This window comes from Vidua macroura, chromosome 1 (genome assembly GCF_024509145.1).
Source record: "Vidua macroura isolate BioBank_ID:100142 chromosome 1, ASM2450914v1, whole genome shotgun sequence".
In the NCBI taxonomy this organism is placed as follows: domain Eukaryota; kingdom Metazoa; phylum Chordata; class Aves; order Passeriformes; family Viduidae; genus Vidua; species Vidua macroura.
This window is the reverse complement of record NC_071571.1, coordinates 106894948-106920393: the sequence shown is the minus strand read 5'-3', so window position 1 is coordinate 106920393 and position 25446 is coordinate 106894948. Positions and strand designations below refer to the sequence as shown.

The following is a 25446-nucleotide window of genomic DNA, read 5'->3' as shown; positions in this document are numbered from 1 at the left end:
CGGGCTCACGACTGCGTCCCCTGCGGGGCAAGCTGCGAGCGAGCCCGGCCCCGGCCCCTCCAAGCCGGCCCCAGGCCCCGGTGGCCGCGGCGGGGGCGGTCCCGGGGCGGCGCTGTAGCGCGGAGCGGGCCGCGGGCAGCAGCAGCGGGAGGCGGGTGCCAGCTCCTCCTTCTCCCTTTCCTCCTCCTCCTCCTCCCTCGGCGCCGGGGTGGGCTCGCCCGCGGCAGCCGGGGTGTGGTGCCGTGCCGTGCCGTCCCCCGGTTGCGATGGACTGGCAGGTGCTGACCAGGGAGCTCTCCCTCTACCTGGAGAGCCAGGTCCGCGTGGGGTTCTTCGGCTCCGGCGTGGGCTTGTCCCTGGTACTGGGTTTCGGTGTCGCCTACGCCTGCTACTACCTCAACAGCATCGCCAAGGTGAGCGGGAGGGCGGCGGGGCGGGCGGGCTCCGCAGGTGTCCCGCCGATGGGGACAGTCCCGAAGGTCACCGCGACCCACCGCCCGTAGGCGAGGGGATCGCACCTGAAATGGCTGGGGGGGGCAGGGCTCTGCGGCCGCCTTGTCCTCAAATCCCTCGTCCGTCCCCTGGAGGTGCCGCCCCGGGGTCCCGGCCGGCCGAAACCCCGCTGGAGCCCCACAGGGGCCCGGCAGCGCAGCCTCCCCGCTCGCCGGGACTGCATCTTGTGCAGGGGCCGCCGGGGACCCCCGGAGGCCGCCGGCCTGCGGTGAGGGAGGGCTCCCCTGGTCCTGCTCGATCTGGGAGGGGAAGAGGCTCCGGTCTCGGCAGTCCCCAAAATGCAATTGTACCAGTTAGAGAGCTTGGCCGGGTGCCATGGTTTGGCAAGGGAGGTTAGGAGACTGCCCTCCACAACACAAACCCGACCTACTTGGTTCAGTAGCTTGGCAAGTGATAAAGTAGTTTTGCTGCCCTTGTGTCCCCGTCGGTACCATCCAAGTACCTCTGGGGGCACCATGGCAGCGTTTTGGGAGCTGGAGCACTCTTGGGCATCTCCTCATCAGCAGTAGTTTTACAGATAAATTAGGCAATCGCAAATTACTTGGATACAGTGAGCCTGACGAGATCTGAAGTGGCCCTCCCCTGAAGCGCCTCGTTGAATGTGTAATCACTTGAAAATACGCATATCAAAAGGTTTTTGACCCAGGACCTGAGTGTTGCCACAGTCCTTCAGAGAACCGCTGGGAACATAGCCTTCCTCTTCATAGAGAAGAGAGTACTTGATTTTGGTCAGAGGAGAAAAATTAAGGATGTGCCATTATAGCTGTTTATGTGGAATGGCTTTCCTCAAAGCATGTATTATTGTCCTATTAATGCTTGCATGCTGGGGAGTCATTGTGACAGAGAGGTATAAGAAATATGGTTGCTAAAATCTGAGATGTTTGGTATACAGGGACTTTTCCATGTTGTTTGGTAAACAAGTGGAAACTGTAAGCAAATTGTCTGCATGCAGAGCATTATTAGAGAGGAGGAACCAATGCACTTGTGTACTGTAGAATGAGATGGGAGGAGAAGTGTCCTACCAGGTTAAAAAAGGTACTCTGGTCAAAGTGCATACATGAATTAAGTGTCATTTTTGTGTGGTCCAAGAAAACAGACTTGGTAAAATCTTTCTTGTTTACTAAGAAACGGTGTGATTTTAATTTGTCAGTGAAGATACAATACTGATAAAAGTAGAGCTAGATCAGTGTGTTATTCGAAATAGGTAAGGAATCCATTATGCTTAATGGGTTTCACTTTTTGCTTGGGCATTTTGGCACTTTGGTTTTCATTTACTTCTCTTTGTACCATTAAAGGTAAGAGCGTTGCAAATGATTATATAGATAAAATAATTCACTGAGAGAGGATTTAAATAAGCTTTATTTATTTTTTATTTGTTTTTTAGTTTGTTTCATAAGAAAGCCCATGTCTGACTGTATTCTCTTTTCCTAGAAACCCCAGCTGGTGGCAAGCAATGACCGTTTCTGCCGCTTTCTTGAGGAATATTGCCCTGTTGTGACAGAAACTTACTATCCCACGATTTGGTGCTGGGAAGGTCGGGTACAGACACTCCTGCGCCCCTTTATCACATCTAGACCCCAAGTACAGTACAGGAAGTAAGTGCCTTTATTCTGGAAAGTGATTGATTTGATATCCAGCTGTTCTCTTACTCTGTGGCACACCCACTGTCATTGCTCAAGTTTGTGCCTGGTATTTTTTTGCTTTATGCTCACCTTTACAACTTTGTCATAGACTTGGAACTACCTTTATCATGGATTCAATATGAAGTAGGTTTGAAAGGACAGTGTTCCCAAATGGCCCTATTTTAGCTCAGAGTTTTGTAGCAATGAAATATGGGTGATGATATAGGAACTGATGTGGTTATATGTTCACATGATTACACAGTGGATGAGGTCTTAAAAGACCTCTGGAGGTCACCTAGTCCAACCACCTTGCCCAAGGAGGGTTACACAGAGCCAATTGCCCCAGATCATGTCAAAATAGCTTTTGTATTTCCATAAGGATGGTGACTGCACAATACCCCATGGCAAATGGTGCCAGTGCTTCAGGTTGGGCCCATTGCCTCTTGTTCTGTCAATGGGCACCACTGCCTCTTGTTCTGTCAGTGGGCACCACTGAAAGGAGCCTGGCTCCATCCTCTTTGCACCTTCCCTTCAGGTATATAAACACATTACTAAGTTTCCTCTGAGCCTTTTCTTCAGGCTGAGCAGTCCCAGCTGTCCCAGCCTTTCCTCATAGGAGATAGGCTCCAGTTTGTTCATCGTCTTTGTGGCCCTTTGCTGGACTATCTCCAGTTCGTGTCTGCCTTGGACTGGGGAGCTCAGAGCTGGACTCAGTTCTCCAGGTATGGCCTCACCAGTGCTCCATAGTGGGGCAGGATCATCTCCCTCAATCTGCTGGCTATACACCTTCTAAGCCTCCACAACCTCCAGACTTTTGGCCATCGTTCCTGCAAGGGCACATGATTGGCTTGTGTTCAACATGGTGTCCACCTCTGGGTCCTTTTCTGCCAAGCTGTTTTCCAGATGGGCAGCCTCTCCTAGTACATGGGGTTGTTCCTTCCCAGGCCCAGGACTTTCACTTCCCCTCACTGAAGCTGGTGAAGTTCCTGTCAACCCATTTCTGCAGCCTGTAGAGGCCCCTCTGAATGGTAGCACAGTTACTTGGCTTATCAAGTATTCTGGTGTTTGAATGCCATAATTTTGCAAAGGTCATGCAGTCACTGTATCTGTCCATTAAAATAACATGTTGTACCTTAACCATAGCACAGCCACATTCAGCCTCGTTTTGAATATACAGAACTTCTGGGATTTTCAGAGTAACTTTTACCTGTGGAGTATTTGTTGTGTTCTTTCATGCCTAAGAGGCATGAAAGGCAACATTTCCTTCATTCTAAGAGGGAAAAAATGCCTTATATTTATTTTTTGTCCTCAGCTGATCTCTTTCACACAGAAATGAGACTTAGTCTGGCAAATGAAGCGTTTGGCACAAGACCTAAGGAGAAGGACTTTTATACGCCGGAACCTGGATGCAACACAAGTTGTTTCAGCTTTGCTTGCACTGTAGAATAGATTCAGCATTTAGCAGCTTTCCTTAGTTTTAGTAACTAGGAAACATTTCAGTGGTATGGCCATGTCCACTTCTTCTAGTCCTTCTTGTGCACTTTTATTTCAAGGGTTTTGAGAAAAGAAACATAGTTCCATGGAGCAGTGCTTATTTTGCACCATTTTGGATTGTGTTGGCAGTACTCACTAGCAGTGCATCTACTTCCCATTACTGAAAAAGGGCAAAGCTGAGCTAATGAGTCCGACAAGGCTGGTCACCTTTAAAATCTGCTGTAGTCATTACCAAGAATTTCAAAAGAAAAATAAAATGCAAGGTAGGCTTACACTTCAGCAGTTTCCACACCAACTCCCTCAAACCATTCAAACATGTATATATTAGCTTTTATCTACATGTTTGGCTATCTCTTCTCCATTTGGATAACTACTTTTCTAAATTATGGAAGTAAAGTAGCACTTTAACTGCTCAAATTTCCAGGAAGTGGGAAGACTTATATGTTTCTGAAAAAAAGAATGAAAATTTTTTGTCATTGTTTAATGCATGTATATCTTCCTGAGATATATTGCAATATTTGTTGCATTATTAAGATATATGCTGTAAGAGTGCATTCTAGCACAGTCTGGGGTGAAAGATGCAGTCGTGTGTGTCTGTGTTCTGCATGTTTAAAATATAACAATCCATTATACATTCTACTTGTTTGGATGAAGAGGGGAAAAATAAAGTGATAAATGTTTATCACATTACCCAGTTTGCTATCAAAAGATTCTCAGATGATTCAAAGGAACTCTGTAGTACACCAAAATGCCTTTATAAAACACAAGGCAGTGCCAAAAATCACATTAGTTACAAGCTTCCAGTACATCAGCAGCAAATTATGAAAGGCCATGTCTTCATTTACTGTCTTCATTTACTGGATGGGAATTACTCTGCAAATTGACTGTTCTAACTCTTGTCAGCTCTACATGTAACTCCTTCTGAATGCAGACATGCCTAGTCAGGTGGCACTTTGAGTATTAAAACCTAATGAAAAATGCAGAATTCATGCCTCTTAATTTGTAAACTGCACTCTTAATAGCATGTATGTATTTTTCAATCTAATCAGTGTTGTCTTAAAATGTACCTTTCAGTGAGCTCATTAAAACAGCAGATGGAGGACAGATTTCACTGGATTGGTTTGATAATAATGGCAGCTCATATTATCCAGATGCCAGCACAAGACCCACTGTCCTGTTATTGCCTGGCCTGACAGGAACAAGCAAGGAATCCTACATTCTTCATATGATCCATCAAAGCGAAACACTGGGATATAGGTACTGTTGTTTTTCATTGCTATTCACTTTGCTGCTTCTGGTAGGATCCAGTATCAGTATGTATATGTATTGGATGCTTTCCTAAGGCAAATTAGATCTGAATACAGTAGTTTATGTAAGAAAATGTTATTAGTAATAATAATCACAGTGGAATTATATAAGAGGCAGTACATTTGGAAGGGCTGTTTTAATATCTACAGATGTGCCCCAGAGATTGCAGTGAACGCCAGCTAAGTCTGCATAGGGCTTTGCTGCTGCTTCTTAAGTTACCTTAGGTGTTAACCTTTACACTTTCTAGAGAAAGGGTTTGTATTCAGCTCCAAGAAAACTTGTGTGTATGGTTGCTGGCAGTAGGCCTTGGAGGAGGTCAGCTTCTGAATGCCAAAATTGCTTGATTCAGCAGCCTCAAATTCCTGGGTGCAGAAAGGAGAGCTAGTCTACTCCTACTGATGGCATTTGAGGGGGTCTGTCACCTCTTCATTGTCACTGTGTAATTCAGTTTCATTCTTAAGGCTCCTGGTCAGATTTGGGTAACTTAAGTGGATTAGTCGATGAGTAGACTCCTTTATGTAACCATATTGCTGCTGCTGCACATTAAAATAAGTTGTCATTGTTCCAGGATCTGTATTTGGAATATTAGATTTTGTCTTTGCAGGTTGGCTTCTGGTGTTGACTCCAGTAAGTTCTTTGAATATGTATATATTAGCTTTTATCTACATGTTTGGCTATCTCTTCTCTATTTGGAGAGCTACTTTACTAAATTATGAAAGTAAAGCACCACTTTAATTGTTCAAAGTACTTTCTAAATCACTGTAAAACTCAGCAGTAAAAAATATCAGAGAAAAGCCCTGAAATCAACAACTTGTTACTATTAATTTTTAAACTGGAAGTTATATCTGCATTTCATCCCCTAAGGGAAGAAGGTGGAACATTAAAAAATGGATCTTTAGGTCAGATTTCAAGAGAATGCTATAATTTTGTGTTTAAATAGCAATATTTGATAAAAACATCAAAATAAGTATTCTTTCATGCCTTTAACCCATCTGACTATTTATATTATTTAATAAAATTATTTCAGTGAGATGGTAGAAGAGCAATAGAAAAGTAATATTTATTGCGAAAGTATGGATTCTTAAATCATGGTAATACTGCTAGAAGATTCAGAGACTCCCACCAACAGAGAGAGACCAAAAACTTCTGCTGTACCAGATGAAAAAAAAAAACTACATTCCCAAGAAACTGCAACTTAGATCCAGCTGTCATTATCATTTTGACTTGGCTCATTTCTTCCAATTTAATAGAATTATGTAGCTTTGGGGGATGTCTACACACGGATCTCTGACGTTCTTTTTTCAGAGCACAGCTTTAGGCTGGGCCCTGCACTGTCAGAGCTCATTGCAGAGTGCAGGCAGGACATGTCTGTACCATCTTCAGCTAAACCTTGGGGTTCTCACCCTGCAATCTGCCCTCGACAAATCACAGAGCTCTGATAGTCCCCCTGACCTCAGCGAACTCCATTTTGGTGTAAAGCTTGTTCCACACAGGTCAGCCTCTAGGATCTGTAGGTCTATAAATATTTATGTGCTGAACTTATTAATAGAAGTGGCTCCCTTTTCTTTATGTATTTTCATTTTTTTGTGTGCTTAAGTTATCTCTTTTGGTGAAATTAACAATGTGCACAATTGAATTTACTGTCTCAATTTTTAGATGCGTGGTTTTTAACAATCGGGGAATTGCTGGCGAGGAGCTTTTGGTAAGGATGACTTCTAAGATAAGCATCTCTCACTTATAAGTGGTAATTATGAAATAATTTGTGCCTATTTGTACAGTTGGATTTAAATGAGAGAAACTCAGAGCATAGGTTGAAAATGCAGAGAAGAGAATTCAGCCGTCTGGTAGATCAATCATGTGCCAATATTAAGTTTTTATTTTGAAACCCTAGAGGGTCAACTGGTCAACACACAATTTTTTCTGAACATTTCATTTTAGGAAATTATTCAATTAATAGTATCTGTTACACTAAAATGAACAATCCTTTCATTTTCTTTCCAAAAATACTGCAGTATCTAAAATGTGTACATCTCTGCTCAATCATTACAATTTTCTCCCATTGATTTAACATACATATCCAAATATAACCCACTGTAATTTCTTTCCCAGTTTAAACTATATTTTTGATATGGTTAAAAAGGTGTACCATTAAAATTGATCCATACTACATGTTAGTAAATTAATGAACCAGCTTTTCATGGATATCTGTATCCTGAAAGTTACACGTGTTCTTGTATTTTTCTCAGCAATCATGACACAAACTCAGCTACAGACCACAATTTTCTGGGGACAGACATATCATGTTTGCTTAGAAATAACTGGCCATTCCTCAGATGAAAAAAAAAACTTGAAGCTAAATGTTTTCTGCAGCTAGGGACAAGGCATGATGAAATATTGCTGAATAAGCTTTGTTTTTTCATATGCGTTCTGTTGACAATTCTGCAGCTGGAAGGAATGTGCATAATACTCGGCATTGTTTAGCATTTTTTTAATCTCCTGGTTTCAAACTTTAAAAAGCTCAGAATGTTTTCCATAATCAGATAAAGCATTTCAATGCAAATATTGCCATGTTAAGAGTAGTTTTCTGCATACTTTTGGAGATGGATCTACAAAGCAGTTTTATGACACACAAAGTCCTTATTGATGAATTTCTGAATCATTTAGAGAAAAGATCCCTTGTTTGGATACATTGTGTGTATTTTACTGTAATCGGATTTACATCTTTATAAGTTCTTGTGGTGCAGCAAACCAGCTGAAATTATCACATTTTCTGCAAAGTAGTTTCAACACTTTAGTATAAAATCCCTGCTTAAGGAGTCTGAAGCATAGTTAAGCACCACAGTAGAAATTAGTTATGTAAGCAGTACTTTTTCTAGTCACTTTAAAGATAGATTCAAATTTACAACAAATAATAATTACTTAAAAAATACTGTACTCATTGATTATTGAAAGGCATTGTGAATTATTGCTCTGGAATATTATATTGACCGCAGCCACTGTGAGCTAAGATGGTGTTTTAAAATATCTTCATACAAATTGTAGATAGTTAAACATTAAAGTGTCTGGAATTAACTGAATTTAAAATGGGTGATATATCTTTAGTTTTATAAACTTTAATCAAGTACACTTTCACTTAGAATGCATTAGATCCTAGTTACCAAAAATAATTTATTTTTCCTTGTAAGGGTGACAATTTAATTAAAATAAAACACATTCACACTGTTTATAATTAATAGGATGTAAAACAGTGAAGAGTGATTAATGTGGATGAGAAATGGAAATGCAACATAAATGGAAATTAAAAACGTCTTCAGTTTTAATTATCTAGATTTAGCTTTTCTTTCCATTTCCTCATCTTTGACATCAACATTTCAATATTCTTGTTAAATGTGTTCTAAGTAATTAGTTTAATGTTGTTAAAATCACCCACAAATAGCCAGGCAGTTTAACTGAAAGCAATTAAAAAAACACCCTTGAAATCCATCATTGCTCCAGGCAACAGAAAAGTTCTATTAACTCATAGTTATGTATTTTTATATTTAGTTTTAATGTGTCACTGAATTTTGGCAGTTCAGTCAGTACCTATACTTAAGTCCAGGTCACTAACATGTTCGTAGCAGCTCTAAAGTTAAAAACTTTATTTCTCTGTAGATGAGATCTGGACAACACCATTAGAAAGAAACTCATGTCACTGTGATTCTTATGGTGCCTAAATGGACTTGTCACCCTCATACTGCTCCAGATAGTCCCTCAGGTTGAACTGTTCCAGGTGTCTGTGCAGGGGAGGCTCAAAAGTTGTGATTATCCTTCAATAGCAGGGAAGTGGTGAACCAGATCTTACCCAAGGGGTTACCCGGCCTGATGCCAGCAGAAGTCATTCCATGTCTCGATTCAGGATTTAAAGAGACGCTAATGATGGATAAAGAACTGATAATACATGTTTCATTGCTTTAGTTAATAGAATACATTACTAAATTAGGCAAACCACACTGGGGAATTTATCTATCTGTTTATTTGGTTGTGTTGTACACAGAATCTAAATATGGGTTAGTTTTCAAATGCTGGCTGACAGAACTTGAAATCTAATGCTTTCTTTTGCATTTGAATGTGGGTGAATATTTTAAAATTGTTGTTATAACTTTCTTTTCTGTAAACCACAGCATTTTTAATGTTTCTATTTCCTTGGGGTATTTTAAAAATATCAGTGCCTATCTAGTTCTGTCTAGTTTAGCACATTGTTCTCTGTTCAGATTTTTTCTAATGACCTGGAGGTTGCAGATACTGAAGATAACTGTCACCGCTTTTATTTTGTAATGATAACAAGAATAACTCCTTCCTTCACCTCCTTGTGAAATGTTCTGGATTTCTATTTGCCATTTAGTGAAGCTTCACAATAAATGCTACATTTATCTTCTTATATAACGATCTGCTGTTCAGTTTGCTTTGTCCTGAAAGGATAATACAAAAGCTTATAATGGCATTTTTTTCCCCTTTTGACTCCTTACAGACACCAAGGACTTACTGTGCAGCTAACACAGAGGATTTAGAGACTGTTATTCATCATGTGCACAGCTTGCACCCCTCAGCTCCATTTATGGCAGCAGGTGTTTCTATGGGAGGGTAAGGTGGTGAAACACAAGTCTCAGTTTAACTGTGATCATAAGACTGGTGTAGCCTGATTGTAAATTATTACTCTGGAATACTTTAATTGCTTACTGACCTGCAAGCAAGTTAGGTTTCTCTTCAACAGTTAATATGCAGAAGACTTTTAGAAACTTTGTATCTTTGAGGCTTTTACCTCTTTGTCAGGAAAGGTTGAAATTGGCTAATATTTAAAAATTGGGGGGAGGGGGGTAGAGAAAGACAGGAAATAGTGACAGGCAGATTGACAGCCAAACAGGTAGGCAATACAGTCTTCAGAAACTATGGAGGCTGTCTTCAGAACAGAGGGATATAAAATTGGATCTTGAGCTAATACACCATGTTTCACAGCAAACTCTGGCAAGAAGATTTGTCTTCACTCTGTGTTCTGCAGTGTGTGGGTAGGTTAGGCTGGAAGAGGTGTGGCTATCTGCTTTGTTTGGCTCAGAAGCAAGAAGTAGTATTGTTGTTCAAACCGATATGGATTGGCAGAGCATGTGGTATTAAGACTTGCTGTGTCCTGGCTTCTCTCCAGAAAGCACAATGAGAACAGACAATGATAGCACAGTTTCTTAGGAAAAAAAAAAATCACTGCTAGAAGCTAGCAGAAATATTCCAGCAGCCTCTTTAACAAAAATTGTAGCAGAGGAGAATTTTCCTTAGGAATACTGCAGACACAATGGTAACTTCCTGAAACTTCCCTTTCCTCTGATAAATTTTGTGGGGGACGGCAGATACAGCCCATATATATTGATATTATATATATTACTATATATTGCCATTAATCTATCAATGACTTGTAGGAGCTTTGAGATAAATACATATTTGCTCAAGACTGGTATTTTTTGCTTTTTTGCAATGTTTAGTCACTAGGTTCCCTGTTCTGAATAGTGGTCCCAGGAGGGAAAAAGGCTAGTCACCCTAACTTCAGTTTTTTGGGAAGATCTTCTGGGAGCCATTTCCAGGCATATGGGGAATTATGGTGACTGTTTTCATCAAAGACAAAACATGCCCAGGTGATCTGATTGCATTCTATGAAGAGATGACTGGCTTCACTCATGAGGGGAAAGAAGAAAATGTTGTTTGTTCTCAGTCATCTTCTGTACCAAAAGACTTACAGAAGCCGTTCTTGATGTAGAAACCTTTCCCTTGTTGTCTTCCACATCCCTTGCTTGTTCCAGCTCCAGCTGAACTTGTTTTCCTAACTGCATCCCTGCATGCTTGGGCAATGACTGTTTTCCCAGGTAGACCACTTGTCTTCCACCTTAAGGATACTTCCTCCTTGAAATTGGTCAGAAGGGTTTTTTTCCTCCATGTGGTTTTCTGCTTTTCTTGCTCAAATTCCTGCGTATCAGAATGTATCCCACTTCTGCTTTATGTTTGGTTATCCTTAAAGTCCCCTTTGCTCATCAGGGCCATCTAATGTAAGATCTTGCCAACCAGATATCTGAGTAAATGAAAGCTGACTCTCTCCAGTATTGTAATTCTGCTGCTTACCTTACCCACTGATGTCTCATCTTAAAAATCCACCATCATCTCAGTGGCCAAGACTGTTCTACATCTTCTCTACCTGACCAGTTCTTCATTACATATGAATAGCAGATCCAAATAATATTTTTCCTATCTAGATCCTTGATAATATATAAAAATATTGTCCTTCACACTCTACAGAAATCTGGTCTGCTTGTGCCTTGCTGTGGCAGTTGATGCTGGGATGGCTACAATTCCCTGTGCCTGGCAGTTACGAAGGGCTGAAGGTGTGGTAGAAGCTGGCAGTTCTGAGACTGGTACAAAAGGCCACATCAGCCCTTAGTGTCATTTCTGTCCTTGGCTTATACAAAGTACTGACAAAATCTGTTACAATGGCACAGGGAATCTATGTTGTATTCCTGGCTTATATGTAACCAGCACCACTGGGCAATTTTAGGCAAGGTGTTCCACCTTCCCCCTGCAATATGTTTTTAAAATCCTGAACCACAACCAGAAAGCATTTGCTTAATTGTACAGAACACTGGAACAGTCTATAATCGTCTACATGAGAATGGTTTCCTTGCTTCAAATTTAATTGGAGCATTGAATGTTTAAAATGAAGCAGGAACAAAGATCTCATCAGGGACATAGTACAAATATCATCCACTTGTCTTAAGCTTACAGAAATTTTTATCATCTACTGCTTTTCAGAATTTTCTGAATAGTCAGATCATCTATATAAGACAGATTTGCCCCAGTTTAGAATTAAAATAGATACTCACTTCACAGACATATAAATGTAAATGGAAGGCCACCTGTTCTACTATCTTCTGTAGGTAGTATTGTGGAAAGGGACTTCATTTTGTAACTTAAAGATTCTTACGCCTTCTCTCCACCACACATTCTCTGTGAATTCTGTTAGAGAAGTGTTTTTTCTGCTACTGCAACATTTTTTTGGTTGGTTTATTGGACTGCTGTTCTTTGATGTGGTAGGTAGTGCAGAGGGATAAAATCTCTGTGATGGAAGGCTGGTTCATAATGTCTTTGCTAAAGGTTGCTGTCTCCTGAAGTACAGTAGATGAGCCAAGGTACAGAGTGTGGTAATTCAGGGAGCTATCTTAATGTTACTAATCAACTGTAGTGGTTTGTGTTGAAGATTTGGCATTAAAATGCTTCTTGTAAACTTTATGGTCTCAGGCAGTAAAGTAAGACTTAGAGCTTTTCCACCAGTATTTTTGTTTTACTCTTTTCCTGCTGTTTTATTTTTTCTACATTTGAAGAGTAGATACTTGTGAACTCCCCCCATTTTCAACTCAAGTGTACATTAGCAGTAGAGACTGTAAGTTGCAACTGGTCAGAAAGACAAGACCTGAGCCATTTATTTGGGTCATAATTTTGTTTCTCTAGTTTTTTTTCATTATCCAAGACTTCACATACTTTGTGTTAAAGAAGAGCTATGTTCTTTCATATGTGTGAGGTGAGGTAATGGCACTACCTTAATCTCAAAAGACTTCTTCATAGTGAGGCAGGTGTGCCAGGGGCAGCTTGTGTTTGTCAGGCACGCTGATCAGAATTATCACATCAGGAAGACCAGGAGCTTGTAAGATGGTGAAAGTTACTAACACTTGGGAATACTTGTTCCATGAGTAAGAATCATTTGACTTTTGCCTCCCTTTGGTGATTTAAGACTAATTCATACACTCCTACTCACACCCGACACAGTGCACCCTGTTCCTCTCTGATAGTAGAGAAAGTAAAACTTCATGAGTCATATGTTGATTAGGTGACTACCTGCTAGGTGTACTAGGCACAACTGTAGGATTCGTACAAGAAACTACTGAAAAACAGACAAAAACATGGCTGTTACATTTACTCTAAATTAAAGCAAACAGTTTGATAGTATGTATGTTTCTGTTTTTCATTTGTAGCATGCTTCTTTTAAATTACCTGGGAAAAACTGGCAGAGACACTCCTTTAATGGCAGCTGCAATTTTCTCTGCGGGTTGGAATGTTTTTGAATCTATAGAATCTCTGGAGAAACCACTAAACTGGCTTCTTTTCAACTATTACTTGACCACTTGTCTACAATCCTCTATCAGCAGGTGAGTTGCCTTCTGAACTACTTAGCAAGGTGGAAAGATTTTAACATGAGATCGACAGAAGGTATAAAAATATTGGCAAAATTAATGCTGTAACAACTCTAGTTGTTCTTTGTGCATTATTTGGTAAGTTTTGAAATCAAAAAGATCTTTTCAAGAAAGTTTGTCATCAATGTGACTAAATTTATATGCTGCTCAAGGGACTTGAAACAAGCCCAATTTACTTCTGTATCTATAGATGAAGTAAATGGATTTTTAAAATTTTTAGAACTTGCACATATTGACTTTGAGTAGATTTGCATATATAATAATTTTTTAAGTTGGTGTTGGCTGCAAAAGCACAGATAGGCCTAGTTCATCATTGGCTTTATAAAAGCAGGGTGTATTTTGTATTCCCAAATCTTAAGTTCTCTTATCTTTGGCATCTTTCTCATGGCTTATGCAGTTTTTTACCATATTGCTGGATGTGCCTACATATGGATGAACAATTATTCTGCTCTTGGATTCCAGACAGGTTTTTGGTATGACAGAAAATTAAAAACAAGCATGTTAGACAGTTACTTCTATGAATGATTCTGTAAAGCAGAAAAATTATATGTTTGTTTACATAACAAAAATACAAGCCCTCCAATTTTTATATTCTTCTTTTTAGGCATCGACAAATATTAGAGAAATTATTTGATATGGATCTTGTGATGAAGGTATGTGAAAATGTTACTTCTGCTTGAGCTGGATGCTGTTTTCCAAATGCTGACATAGTTCCCTATTTGAATTCTGTACTTCAGGCTAGAACTATTAGAGAATTTGATAAGCAGTTCACTTCAGTCATGTTTGGCTACCGTTCAATTGATGATTACTATGAAGATGCTAGCCCATGTCGCAAGCTGAAGTCAGTAGGAATTCCAGTGTTATGTCTAAACTCTGTGGATGATGTTTTCTCACCAGGTCATGGTAAGTTTAGGCTTTTTTAAAATATATCTATCTGTATATGCAGTCATTAAGACAAACTACATACGTTTGAGAATAAACTCAGACCTATGTGTAGAAGTGTATTTAAATGTTACTTGCACATAGGATTAAAACTTCCATGGAGGGCTCAGTCTTGCAGTTAAGACACATATAAAACAGGTGATGATGGAGAGACTTGATTAGTACAGAATGCAGAAGTATATGGGATGGCCTCATTAGGCATTAGTGGAGTTTTTACAGACAAAAGAAAGAATCAGACACATTTAGGGTATGAGTTATCTCACTGTAAGGAAGATACCAGACATAGTGCCCTCTCAGAAGCATCTGTTTCTGTTCACCAAGTATGAAGAGAACCCATAAAAAAGGAACTTGGATTCTGATGTCATTCTGTCTGGCTGTAGACATTCAGAATTCAAACTGTAAACAAGTGGGTTCTTGCCATTCTTTGAGTCCCTACAAAGAATGTGTGGGAGTTGCTTATGTTTGAGGTGACATGAAATCCTCATCTGTTGATCTCAGTGTCACCTCCCGTGCCTGTAAATTAAAAGTAAAAAAAACCCAACTAGTTAGTTACATCTAATCATGTAGGCCAAAATCTAGGGTAAGGGAAAAGATACACACAAGGTACAAGGTGAGCTCCTAGAAGGAGGCACGTTGAAATGGGTAAGAACCATCAATATCAGCTAAGTAACAGGCTGAAAACTCCATTTTCCATTTTCTTTCTGTTTCATGCCAAACATGTAATCATTATGAACATTTTTCTTTTCCTCTGAAGATCAAAACCCTGTTGCTAACTACTCTGAAAACATATGCTTGTTCCTGTGGTCTGTGTTTTGGTTATAACTTCTGAGAAGAGAAGGAGAACAAAAGCTAATGTAGAAGAAAACCACAAAAATTAACAGCTGTTTGAGGCAGCAGACTTCAGCAATGAGCACCTGACACCTTTAAAAATTTAGTTGATATAGCTGATTTATTTCTGGGAAGTTTTCTTCTGCCACCACAAATGAAGTGAGATTGTTGCAGAATGAGTCATGAAACCAAAGTGAGCAGGCAAACAGATCAGAACAACAAGCAGAAATGAAAGAACTGGAAGAGTCTCTTTGTGTGTACTGTTTATCTGTATGCAGAAACATGCACACATGTTACTATTTATAGTTTGAAGACAAGTTAGAGACATAAAAAGGGCCACTCCAGTAGATTGCACTAGAAAAAGTCTGATTTCTTCTTCTCTAGAACAAAAAGCATCTGTGCTTTGCATGAACAACGTAAAGAGGTGACAGACACCTACTATGAGGGGAAAAAATGATGACTCTAGATTAGCCAAAATACTTATCCCTTACATTGGCCAAAACAGAGGCTTAAAAAAAAATAAGATCTGGGTAAACATAGCAATATTATAGTAGAATACTGTATGCACCTTTAAAAATTTGCAGTTCAAAGGCTTTCTGAAACAGTTAGTCCTTTTGTATTTATTTTCTCTGTGGGATTTTTTTTTCCTTGAAATCAGATAGTTGCTTGTTCTCTTATAAGCTTATAATGGCCTGAATATGAGAATGGGTGGGCTGTAACCCTAAAATCTATGTCCAAATATAAAATCTGGCTAGTGATTCTGAAGATCATTTTTACAGGTCTTAGGACCCTGGAGATGACTTTCCCCATAGTACTGCAGGGAGTCCATCTCCTGTGCCTTGTTTCTTTCACAGAGTATCTGAGAGAGGGAACAATGACTTTACCTCTTTTTTTAGCACTAACTTAGTTTGTGGTTTGTCTAAAGTTAAGTAATAACTGTGGCAGGGTCTACCTAGTTAGCATAGTGACAACAGCAGTAAACCAGTCTATGTGCCTCAGTCCCTGAAAGATTTGTTAACCTTTCCCAGCCCATTATGACTAGGACTGGGACATTTGTTACCTAGATGAAAATTAGTGTAGATACTCCATCCCCTTTTTATCTCCAGCTCTCAAGAGCCAGCTATTGATCTGACCCTATGACATTCAATCTGAACACTAGAAAACACTTTTTTTTTTTTTTTTTTTACTTGTGAGAGTGGTCAAAATCTGGCATAGTTTGTGTGATCTCCATCTATTGAGATACATTATTACTGGACACAGTTATGGAAAACCTGCTGTTGGTAACCCTGCTGGAGCAGGGGGTTGGACTAGATGATCTCAAAGAGGTCTCTTACATCCTCAGCAGTTCTCTGATGTGTAGTTTGAGTACTCAAAGATTGAGTCCCCTTAGAATACAGCTGTAATAGATCTCTCAATCCTTGAAGCTCTTTTGTAAAAGTAACACAAGTCTTGGTGAACAGTGGGATGGTTGGTTGTGTAAAATTATATATCTAAACTATTGTGAGGATGCCTTAGAAGTCTTGAATTATAGAGGGGGGCAGGGTAGAACACCAGTAGTTCTGCAACAAGAAGTGATAAAAGTCTATTGTAATGACTGTCCATCTTCTCTTAAAACTGACAGTAACCAGCCTTTCTCCATGAAGATATTTGGGTGGTTAGGCATTTGTTTATTCCTTGTACACAGAGTTAATGCTGTTAGCTATAAACCCTTGTACTTGTGGAGACAAGTTTAACAAGTTTACCTCAGAAAGGGCCACCATGACAATGCTGATCTCCTGCTAATAGCACGACTCTGTTATATCTGTCTATCCTTGGCTCCTTTTTCGTTTGTGCTGTGTACCCTCAGTGACAATAATTGTGCTAGCAGGAGACACAGAGCACCCCAATTAGCAGCCTGGGATTTATGTCTGCTGCCATTAGTTACTGGAGTTTGTTCATCTTGACATCTTCTGTGAGCTGTTTTATGTTAGCAAACATAAAGGGCTAGTGTTATTCTTGGAGGTGACTTCATTCTGGCAACTGGCTTTTTTTTTTTCTAACTTAAAAACTTCTGTGTGTGGACACACAGAAGCCTGTGGCAACCAAAGGCAGTTTCCACTCACAACTGTATCATGGATTCAAAGCCACAAAATTCATACTCATCCAAATCCCAGCCTTTTGTTGACTTTGGGGACTGGTTATTTCATGCCTCATTTCTCCCAGTAATACCAACCAGCTTTTAAGCTACCTTCCAGTTCTGTTGTAGATAGCCGTAGTTTCCAAGAGCTGGGAAACCAGCCTAGAAAACTCATCAGGGAGAATGCTGTGCCAGAATTCCTTTGTATTTAAATAGTTTCCATAAAACCAGGCACATCTATCTTCCAGTAACAGAGCTTGAGGGATACAAACCCAAGTCTGCTTTGTCACTACATAATGTGGACCTAAATAGATACTTTCCTTAAAAAGTGCAGATGCTGCCTCAGTTGCTTGTTACTACCTGATCATTTTTTCTCATGTGCTTTTTGGTACACTTTGTACTTCCCAGCAGTTATTTTTAAATATATTGTGAAAATGTGCTATTTGATCTCAATCCAGTATTAGGAAAAAGCAATCAATTTGCAGTCCTTCCTTAATGTTACTGTTTAAAGTTCACAGAGCTTGGCAGCTGATGTATCTGTAGTTTAATTCTGGAATGCAATTCTCATATTGCATAATACTGACTAATGAAAACAAATGTTTTCTTCATTGCATGACACTTCTCTCACCATAACTAATTTAAACAAACTGCTGCTTCAGGAAATATGTAATAAAGCCAAGTCAAGCCCTTGTATTTTGTAAATGTGAAAAATAAATCAGGAAGATGGTGTGATAGCATTCATTATCACTGTCACATTTAACTTTTCATCTGAAGTGGCAGTTTTCTCTGAAGAGACTTTAAGCAGTGTATTAGGCATCTGACTTGAATTTCACTTTACCAATGCTTGGCTAATTGCTGCTGATGAGCATTGTGCCTGAGCTGGAAGCCTGCCCTTGGAGCTAGGTACCATGCCAGCTCCCTCCTGATCCACTGTGACAAATAAGTGCATGTCTGAAGCTCAGTTATATGTATTTTATTGAATTCTCTGAAGCTTTTGTGTCCCCCTGAATTCAAACTTGAATGGTCTTAGGTGTTAGTGTACATCCTGTTACATAAAAAAGCACAGTTGGATGAAGTTGTCAGAAGAGACCAAATGGCCAAGAAATGGCCAGACAGATAATAATTAGGTTAAAATTTTAAGGAACAGAGAGAAGTCAAGCAAAAAACTGAATGTCTGACAGCAGTAACTTACATGTTTTTTCTTTTGTTCTTTAAGAAAATAATAACTTTTTTTTGGCAAAGAATGTACAACAAATTGGTTTTGAATGAAGTAATTCTGCATATAAGTATTCACATTGTGGTTCTGTGATCACAAATCAGGTCTGTGCTTGCTGGATCAAACAGCAGTACAGATTTTGGCCAAAAGAAACTTAAGTACAAGGTTACATGTGGACAAAAATGAACAGTGGTATCTTTTGGCATGCAATCCTATCTCCTAGAACGCATACATCCAGTGCTCCATTCATCTGCTTTTTACATTGCAAAATTTACTCTGTTGCATTGTGGTTTTATTTATTGGATAGCTAACAGTCCCTAGGAACAGCCTTGAGAAAAGTACTACACCACTGCCAAGCATCATTTGCATTTTGGCACTGAGGAGCAACACAATATACTCAATTCTCTTCCGAGAACCTCCAGAGCAAGAAACTCTGTTGGAGAGGAGTTACATGGACAAATAGAAGGAATTTCAGGATGGGAAGATGACATTTGTAAAGACCTGCATGTAGCTTGCACCTTATCAGGCATGGAAAATAATCAGCATCCTAATGCAGGACTGGTAGGCTTCCAGGAAAGAGCCACTGTAGCTGTGTGGAGGCAGGCAGCACATGGCACCCACTACAGTATTGCCAACCAGTTTGGGAATGAATGACCACCAGCAAACTGATTTGGGAGCCGTGATTACACTGGCAACCTCGTAATGACAGGCATGCAGAGGTCATGGTGAGATTGGTGGCCTGTAAGGACTTCCCCAGCTGGGTTGGTACAGTAGAGGAGACATTTATTAGGATCTCCCTTTTAATCCCCCAGCAAAGCAGTTTCTTGTCAGGAAGGGACATTCTCCCTTCACATTGACACTAATCTGCCAAATTGAATGACTCTCATGTTTTTGCCCATTTTAGCGAGTGAAGGGGTACGTTCAGGCCAGTTAGCAGCTGATCCTGAATCCGTTAGGACTGATGGGGTTCTCATGCCTATTCTGATACTTGGAGGTCAAATCTGTCTCTCCTCACATATTCCTTCTCATACCCTTGCACAGAAACCCTGTGCAATTTATTAGTCCCTTCAGTGACCAGGCAGACAGCTGCAGAATGGGTGTGGAAAGGGTGATTCATTGCCTGAAGCAAGCATGGGGTTTGTGTCTGATCCCCAGTTCTCTCTTGGGATTCTGTGTAACATGGACCACAGGCTACTGGAGTGAAGAAGAGCAGATGACTTGGTACAGATAAGTGGGCAAATTCCTATGCAGTCAGCAGAAGGTGACCTGAATTGCAGCCACTCTCTTTGTACATGGCAATGTGTTCCTCCACAGAATCCAAGAGAGGCAGATCAGAGATTGCTGAGCAGATTAACTGAGGCAAAACTCCAGACAAGCGCGTGCTGAGTCTGAAAATAATGCATGTGTTGGATTGCAAGAAATAACACATTGTTTTCTGCATCTCATGTTCTCAGCATGTGCTATTCCCCAGTCTAGGCTTTTACATCATTGACTTTTTAGTCTGGCCTCAGTACTGCTTTAAAAGGGCCAGATCCTGCATACAGTATTTTCAGTTTTCCAACTGAACAAAGGAAAACGACTTCTTGTAGAAACAGTAAGAAGCAGAGTTTCTTCCTCCTAGTAAAGAACCAAAATCACTTGGTAAATGCTGGAATCTACGAACTACTTAGATGCCTGCAGTTTTGAAAGGAGGGAAAGAGTGGAAGAAATGGATAGCACTGAGTAGCAAAGAACCTCGGATATTTGGCAAGAGAGCCCCCACTGCTCCCTGGAGCTCAGTCTGTGCTCCCCCAGGGCATGGTCAGGTACTTTATGTTATGGGCAGGGAGCTTGTAACAAACCTTCACAACAGACACTAAGCCAGCTCTGCAGGCAGTTGGTTTTGTATCCGTGCTGAGGCCCCGGAGTGGAACAGAGCGTGTCGTTCCAGGCACTGCTGGTGGGGACCTCTGAGGCACAGACTGCTCCCCTGGCTCCACAGGTCCAGTGCTTCTGCCCTGATCTATTTTAAGTTGCACAGCTGTTCACCACAGTCATTGCACTCAAGTTCTCCTGTGACTTACTCTGACTGGGGGTCCTTTTTTGGCTAAGCAAAGGGTTACTCTGTGCTCTTACTCCAGTTGCTGAAAATGAAGGCAAACTGGTATCTCAAGCACACAGAGTTTGCCAGCATCCAAATTAAAGTAAGGAGCACATCTATGAAGAAGGCAATAATATGCAGAGATAAGGACTATTCAAGGATAATGACCTTTGAGATAGCAAATATATGAAGGGGTAAAGGAACAGACTCCTAGAAACGGGAATGACTGAAAGGTGTCTCTGAAGGAACTGCAGTCAGAAAGGGATGTGAACAACTGAACATGCCCAAAATTGAATCTGATTCAAAAATACTTTAAAATAAATGAAGAAGTAATATAAATCTTGTGAACGACTTGCTGCTTAGCGTTGTAGTGACAAGGCATTTTTAGTAGAGCAGTATATGACTTAAAATCAGCATTATTTTCTTGTCATAACCTTTTTTAGACAACACAGTGAAACTGCTGCTACTCCCTTCTTTGGACAAAGCATTTTTGTTTTGCTGTTACTTTTTCTGTCAGTCCTAAATAATCAAAAATCTGTATGATTTTTTTTTTCTGTTTCATAAACTTTCTTACTTGAAAACTGGAAATTTGAAATGCATTCTTTATTGAAGTGTGCTGAGATTTCTGTTAATTCAGATGTCTACTTAGCATACCTAAAACTCCAGAGGAATTTGCTTAAATAACTTAATTTTCATAGATCCGTGGTGTTTGCAGCCTTGATATAATGCTCCACTGCTGTGTCAACCAGTTCAAATGATACTAGAGTGATCCTATTGCACCAAGTACCCTTTGTAAAGTGCTGCTTCCTCTGGTGTTAGTCTGTGCTAAGTGACCTCTATTTTCCTTCAGAAAGGGAACTGCCCAGGTGGTGAAATTGATTAAGCCACACATTATATGCAGAGTCAAAATAGGAGGCACTGAAGCCTCCCTCCTACACATTTCCAGATCAGTGCATATCTCAGGTGTCATTCACTGATTACTTTAGGCTAATTGTAAGCCATTACTGAAATGGCCACCTCACTGAAGGCTCCATCTGACTGTGGCTGCCACTATTCAGATGTTGGCATTAATATGGGGAACTGGATTATAGTGCTAATCAGATCAGGGAACCTAACCCAGCAAAAGAAAAATCCTTGTACTGTCCAGTCTAATAATCTATATTCTAAAATAATTTCTAGCAGTCACTATTCAGTAGAGAGCCACTAATCTCCTGGGTGGCACAGATCAGCTTTCTGTGTCCTTGTACAATTGTTTGCCTCTTCCTTTTCTCTGTTTACCTTGTGTCTTAGATTATGGGCTCCTCAGGGCAAGAACCATCCCCCAGTGTGTTTGCATGCTTTAAACATGCAGGTGTAAACATATGGCAGATCAGATATAATGGTAATTTTTTATATTAGGTGATAGGATATCTTACAGACTAAATCTTACTCTGACATTAAAGGTTCTGTGCTTGGAGTCTCATACAATTGCAATTGAGGTCCCAGTTCCTCAGCTTTTCTAAAGTTGAATATTGCAATAACAGTTAAAAATTAGAGGGCTGATTGTCCTTTTACTTACACTATTTATAGCTAATCCTAAGTATGCATTAACATGGGTGCTGTTCCATCAGTGTGAAAGACAGATGAAGCTGGAATTTTTACAACAGCCAGGGGAAAAAAAATCACACAGGTAAGGTGAGTTAATGATGAAGAGAAAAATGGCTTTTAATACAGCTGTGGTTCTAAACCCTGTAAGACATTTAAGTATATACTTAAATAATGTTGTGCCTATTTATTTGTACATAATATGAGAAATGTTTAAGAGAAATTTTTCAATGCCTGGCATTTCATAGAAGGTTAAGGACTTAAAATGTTTTTCCCCCCCTTTTCAGCTATACCAGTAGAAACTGCCAAGCAAAATGCAAACGTTGCTTTGGTTCTGACTTCGTGTGGAGGCCATATCGGTTTTCTGGAAGGAATATGGCCAAGGAAGTGCACTTACATGGACAGAGTCTTCAAGCAGTTTGTGCAAGCTGTGTTTGAGCATGGAAATAAAATCTTTAGCATATAGCTTTGGAGCACTGTTACAGCACAGTGGCACATTCTGACAAGGGCAGTTAAGCTTAGTGCACAAATTTTAACTCCTGTAAGCCAGGAAATGGATAAAGTCTATTACTACATGCAAAAATATTTTTGCCTAAGATTTTGTAGCAAGAAACTAAATATTATGTTGTCACTTTTATATTTATTTTTAATATGCCTTACTAAGAATGACCTTAAATGAAATAGTGTTCTGCATATATCAAATTGCACTTAACCAAAGCTATCAAGTAGAGAGATTATAATTCCTCAGGATTATAATTTAAACCAGTATGCATTTAGGAAACTTTATTTAAATGGCTTTTAGTATTGGAATGGCAACACTCAAAATACCTTATATTATCCTGTCACATATAGTACCAGTTGGCCCATTCCTTAGAGCACTGATGGTGAAAATCTTAAAAAATTAAAACAAAAGGAGGGATCAAATAAAAGTACTGAGTCTTCAAATAAGTCAAAATTTCAGCATGTTATTCCACAACATTAGATTGATACCAGCTTTTGCTGTTCTGCCCTGAGAGTATTCAGATTTAGGGCTGTTCATTGTTTTTTAAACTATGTCAATGCCATACTTGTCTTACATGATTATTTTTTAAAGAGCTAATTTATAGTGTTTACATATAACCAAAAGATTCCTTTAAAAAAGTACTGTAATAACTTACGTTATTAAAAGACATTTTGCATTTCAGAGTTTATGTAAAGCTGGGTGTTGTCACATAAGTAACACATATGTCATATAACTAGTAAATTCGGTGACTGAACCTGCTATGTTTATATTACCTTGCAAGAACATTTCAGTTGTAAAGAATAAATATTAGAGCATCAAGAAATTATTATATACTCTGCTTTAGATTAAAAAGCAAATTCAAAGCTTTTGTCTCATATCATTTCTGAAAAGAATGGAACAAACTGTTTAAAGAAAGTTGGGATGGAGGTCAGAGTCATGCCTCTGGTTTATTTAATCATTTGTTACCATTTTGGCAGTAGGTTGTCAAATCACTGAAGCCATTGCAAACCCAACTTCTGCCCTAGCGGCTTACAAGTTGTGAGGGTGGCCGACGCATTGCTGTTCTCCTGAGCCCTGACAGAGTGACAGCCAGCATGGAGAAAGGACAGTTGGACAGAATGTATTTTGAAACTGTTGGGAAGCCCTAATTTAGGGCATACTGAAATTTAGAACAGGCCCTTAAGCAGCATCTGTGGAGCTCCCATCTTTTGCTGATCACTGATTTGGGCCCAGCCACATACAAGAAGTCAGGAAAGATGCCACTGCATTTTTATTTTTATCTTTTGAGAGGGGTCAGTACAAGAAGAAAATGAAGCTAAAAAAAGCAAGTCAGGTCTTTTGTCTCAAGCACTACGTGAACACTCCTCTTGCAAGGCATGTTTCTTAGTAACAGCAAAAGAGGAACAAAAATACTTTTTTTGTATTTAGAAAAAGAAATTAGGACATGCTATACGAGAGCTGTTTTGTAAGGTAGATGGTTGAATTAAGAAAATGAAAAAGTGCTTTCAAGTTTTGACTTTTCAAACAGGCACTTCCCCAAAACTCTTATTTTATCTCTAATAAGAAAAACTAGGAAAGTTTACAAAAGCAAAATGAATTTTTTTGCATGCTACAATACAGAAAAATAGCATATTAGTAGGGTGCCTTATTTATTCTTGTATTCATTTCCAGATTTTATGTTCATGCAAAAAAAAGAGCAATAAACAGTGTATTTAGTGTTATATTTGTAAAATTGTTTAGGTACAGTACTGTTCAAAATTCAGCATAAAGTATTAATAAAAATAGAACTACTTACATTGAATCACACCTTACCGTTTAAATAAAAGTATTATGATTAATGCCAGAATTTCTGTCTCTCTGCACTGTCTTAATTTATGTCTGATCCCTATACAGATCTCCATGAGACATTTATCTTTAAAGCTACATCAAGCAAAAATCTGTAAAGCTGGTGTTCCCTCCCCCCGTAATGTACAGTGTCCTTACACCCCATCAGGGAAAAAGCACAGTTGCAACAATCAAATTTTATTATGGGTATCTTCAAGCTTTCCCAGTCAGATTTTCTGAAACAAAAAATGCAGACACCTCAGATCTTACAGGGTACACACAAGCTAGAAGCAAATGCCATAAACATTTTTGCTGTGTAGTAACTTTGTACCTCACACACAGTTTTTATAAAGTGAGCACAGTGTGCCCTCTATTCAAAACAGTGTGAATTCACAGAGTCTTTATTTGGCTTTTCACGTGATCTGAGTATCCAGGATCAACAGAGATAGGTAATGCTGAATGTGGCAGAAAGCTGTTAGTTCTCAATGTACTCATTACTGAAAAGATGGAGTAGGACAAAAATGACATTCCAATCCACAAAGGCTGCAGACACCTACCTCTTAAAAAAAACTTTTTTCCTAGTTCAGAATTCCAAAGTAGCTGAAGTTGAAGCTGGCGGGGTCCTCTAGAGATTATCTTGTTCCATCCTTCTGACTAAGACAGAATATATCACATACATGCTCTAGAACATCCACCTCTTCTCAATTTTCCCTTGGAGTCAATGCATAGCACAGTTCTTTTTCTTTGTGAGGCCTTCAGTCACCCAGGAGCCATTCATGGCCTCAGCTGTCTTAGTACCATATCATAAAGAACAAGACTTAAATGTGTAATTTATTATGTCCACTCCTGGCAAAAAAAAAAAAAAAAAAAAGAAAATACTTTAAAAACCTAAAAATTTCCAATAGACAAGTATTGTTCTTTAAATACAAAGAAACTAATCCATTGTATACATTTCACACTGAACAGAAGAATTAATGCTTCTTTCAGACACTTAACAGTACCATTTAAAATACTTAGCAGAAAGGGCTGTGGGTGACAGTCTACAACTCCACAGGAGCTAGTGTCAAGATAACACCAATAAAGCAGCAGTGACTCCAGGTAGGTCAACATAGTCCTGTCAATGTGGCACTGAGTGTCACACTTCAGGTACCAACATGCT

The 25446-nt window shown here is 39.4% G+C and overlaps 1 protein-coding gene across 1 annotated transcript; it reads left to right on the top strand.

Annotated features, from left to right (window-relative positions):
* Nucleotides 1-163: 163 nt before the first annotated feature.
* Nucleotides 164-24309, top strand: ABHD3 (abhydrolase domain containing 3, phospholipase). Its single transcript, XM_053994680.1, has 9 exons — nucleotides 164-413; nucleotides 1945-2108; nucleotides 4704-4886; nucleotides 6594-6639; nucleotides 9445-9557; nucleotides 12977-13150; nucleotides 13800-13848; nucleotides 13933-14098; nucleotides 22249-24309. The coding sequence occupies exons 1-9, from the start codon at nucleotides 267-269 to the stop codon at nucleotides 22425-22427; spliced, it is 1221 nt and encodes a 406-aa protein (XP_053850655.1). The 5' UTR covers nucleotides 164-266; the 3' UTR covers nucleotides 22428-24309.
* Nucleotides 24310-25446: the final 1137 nt, after the last annotated feature.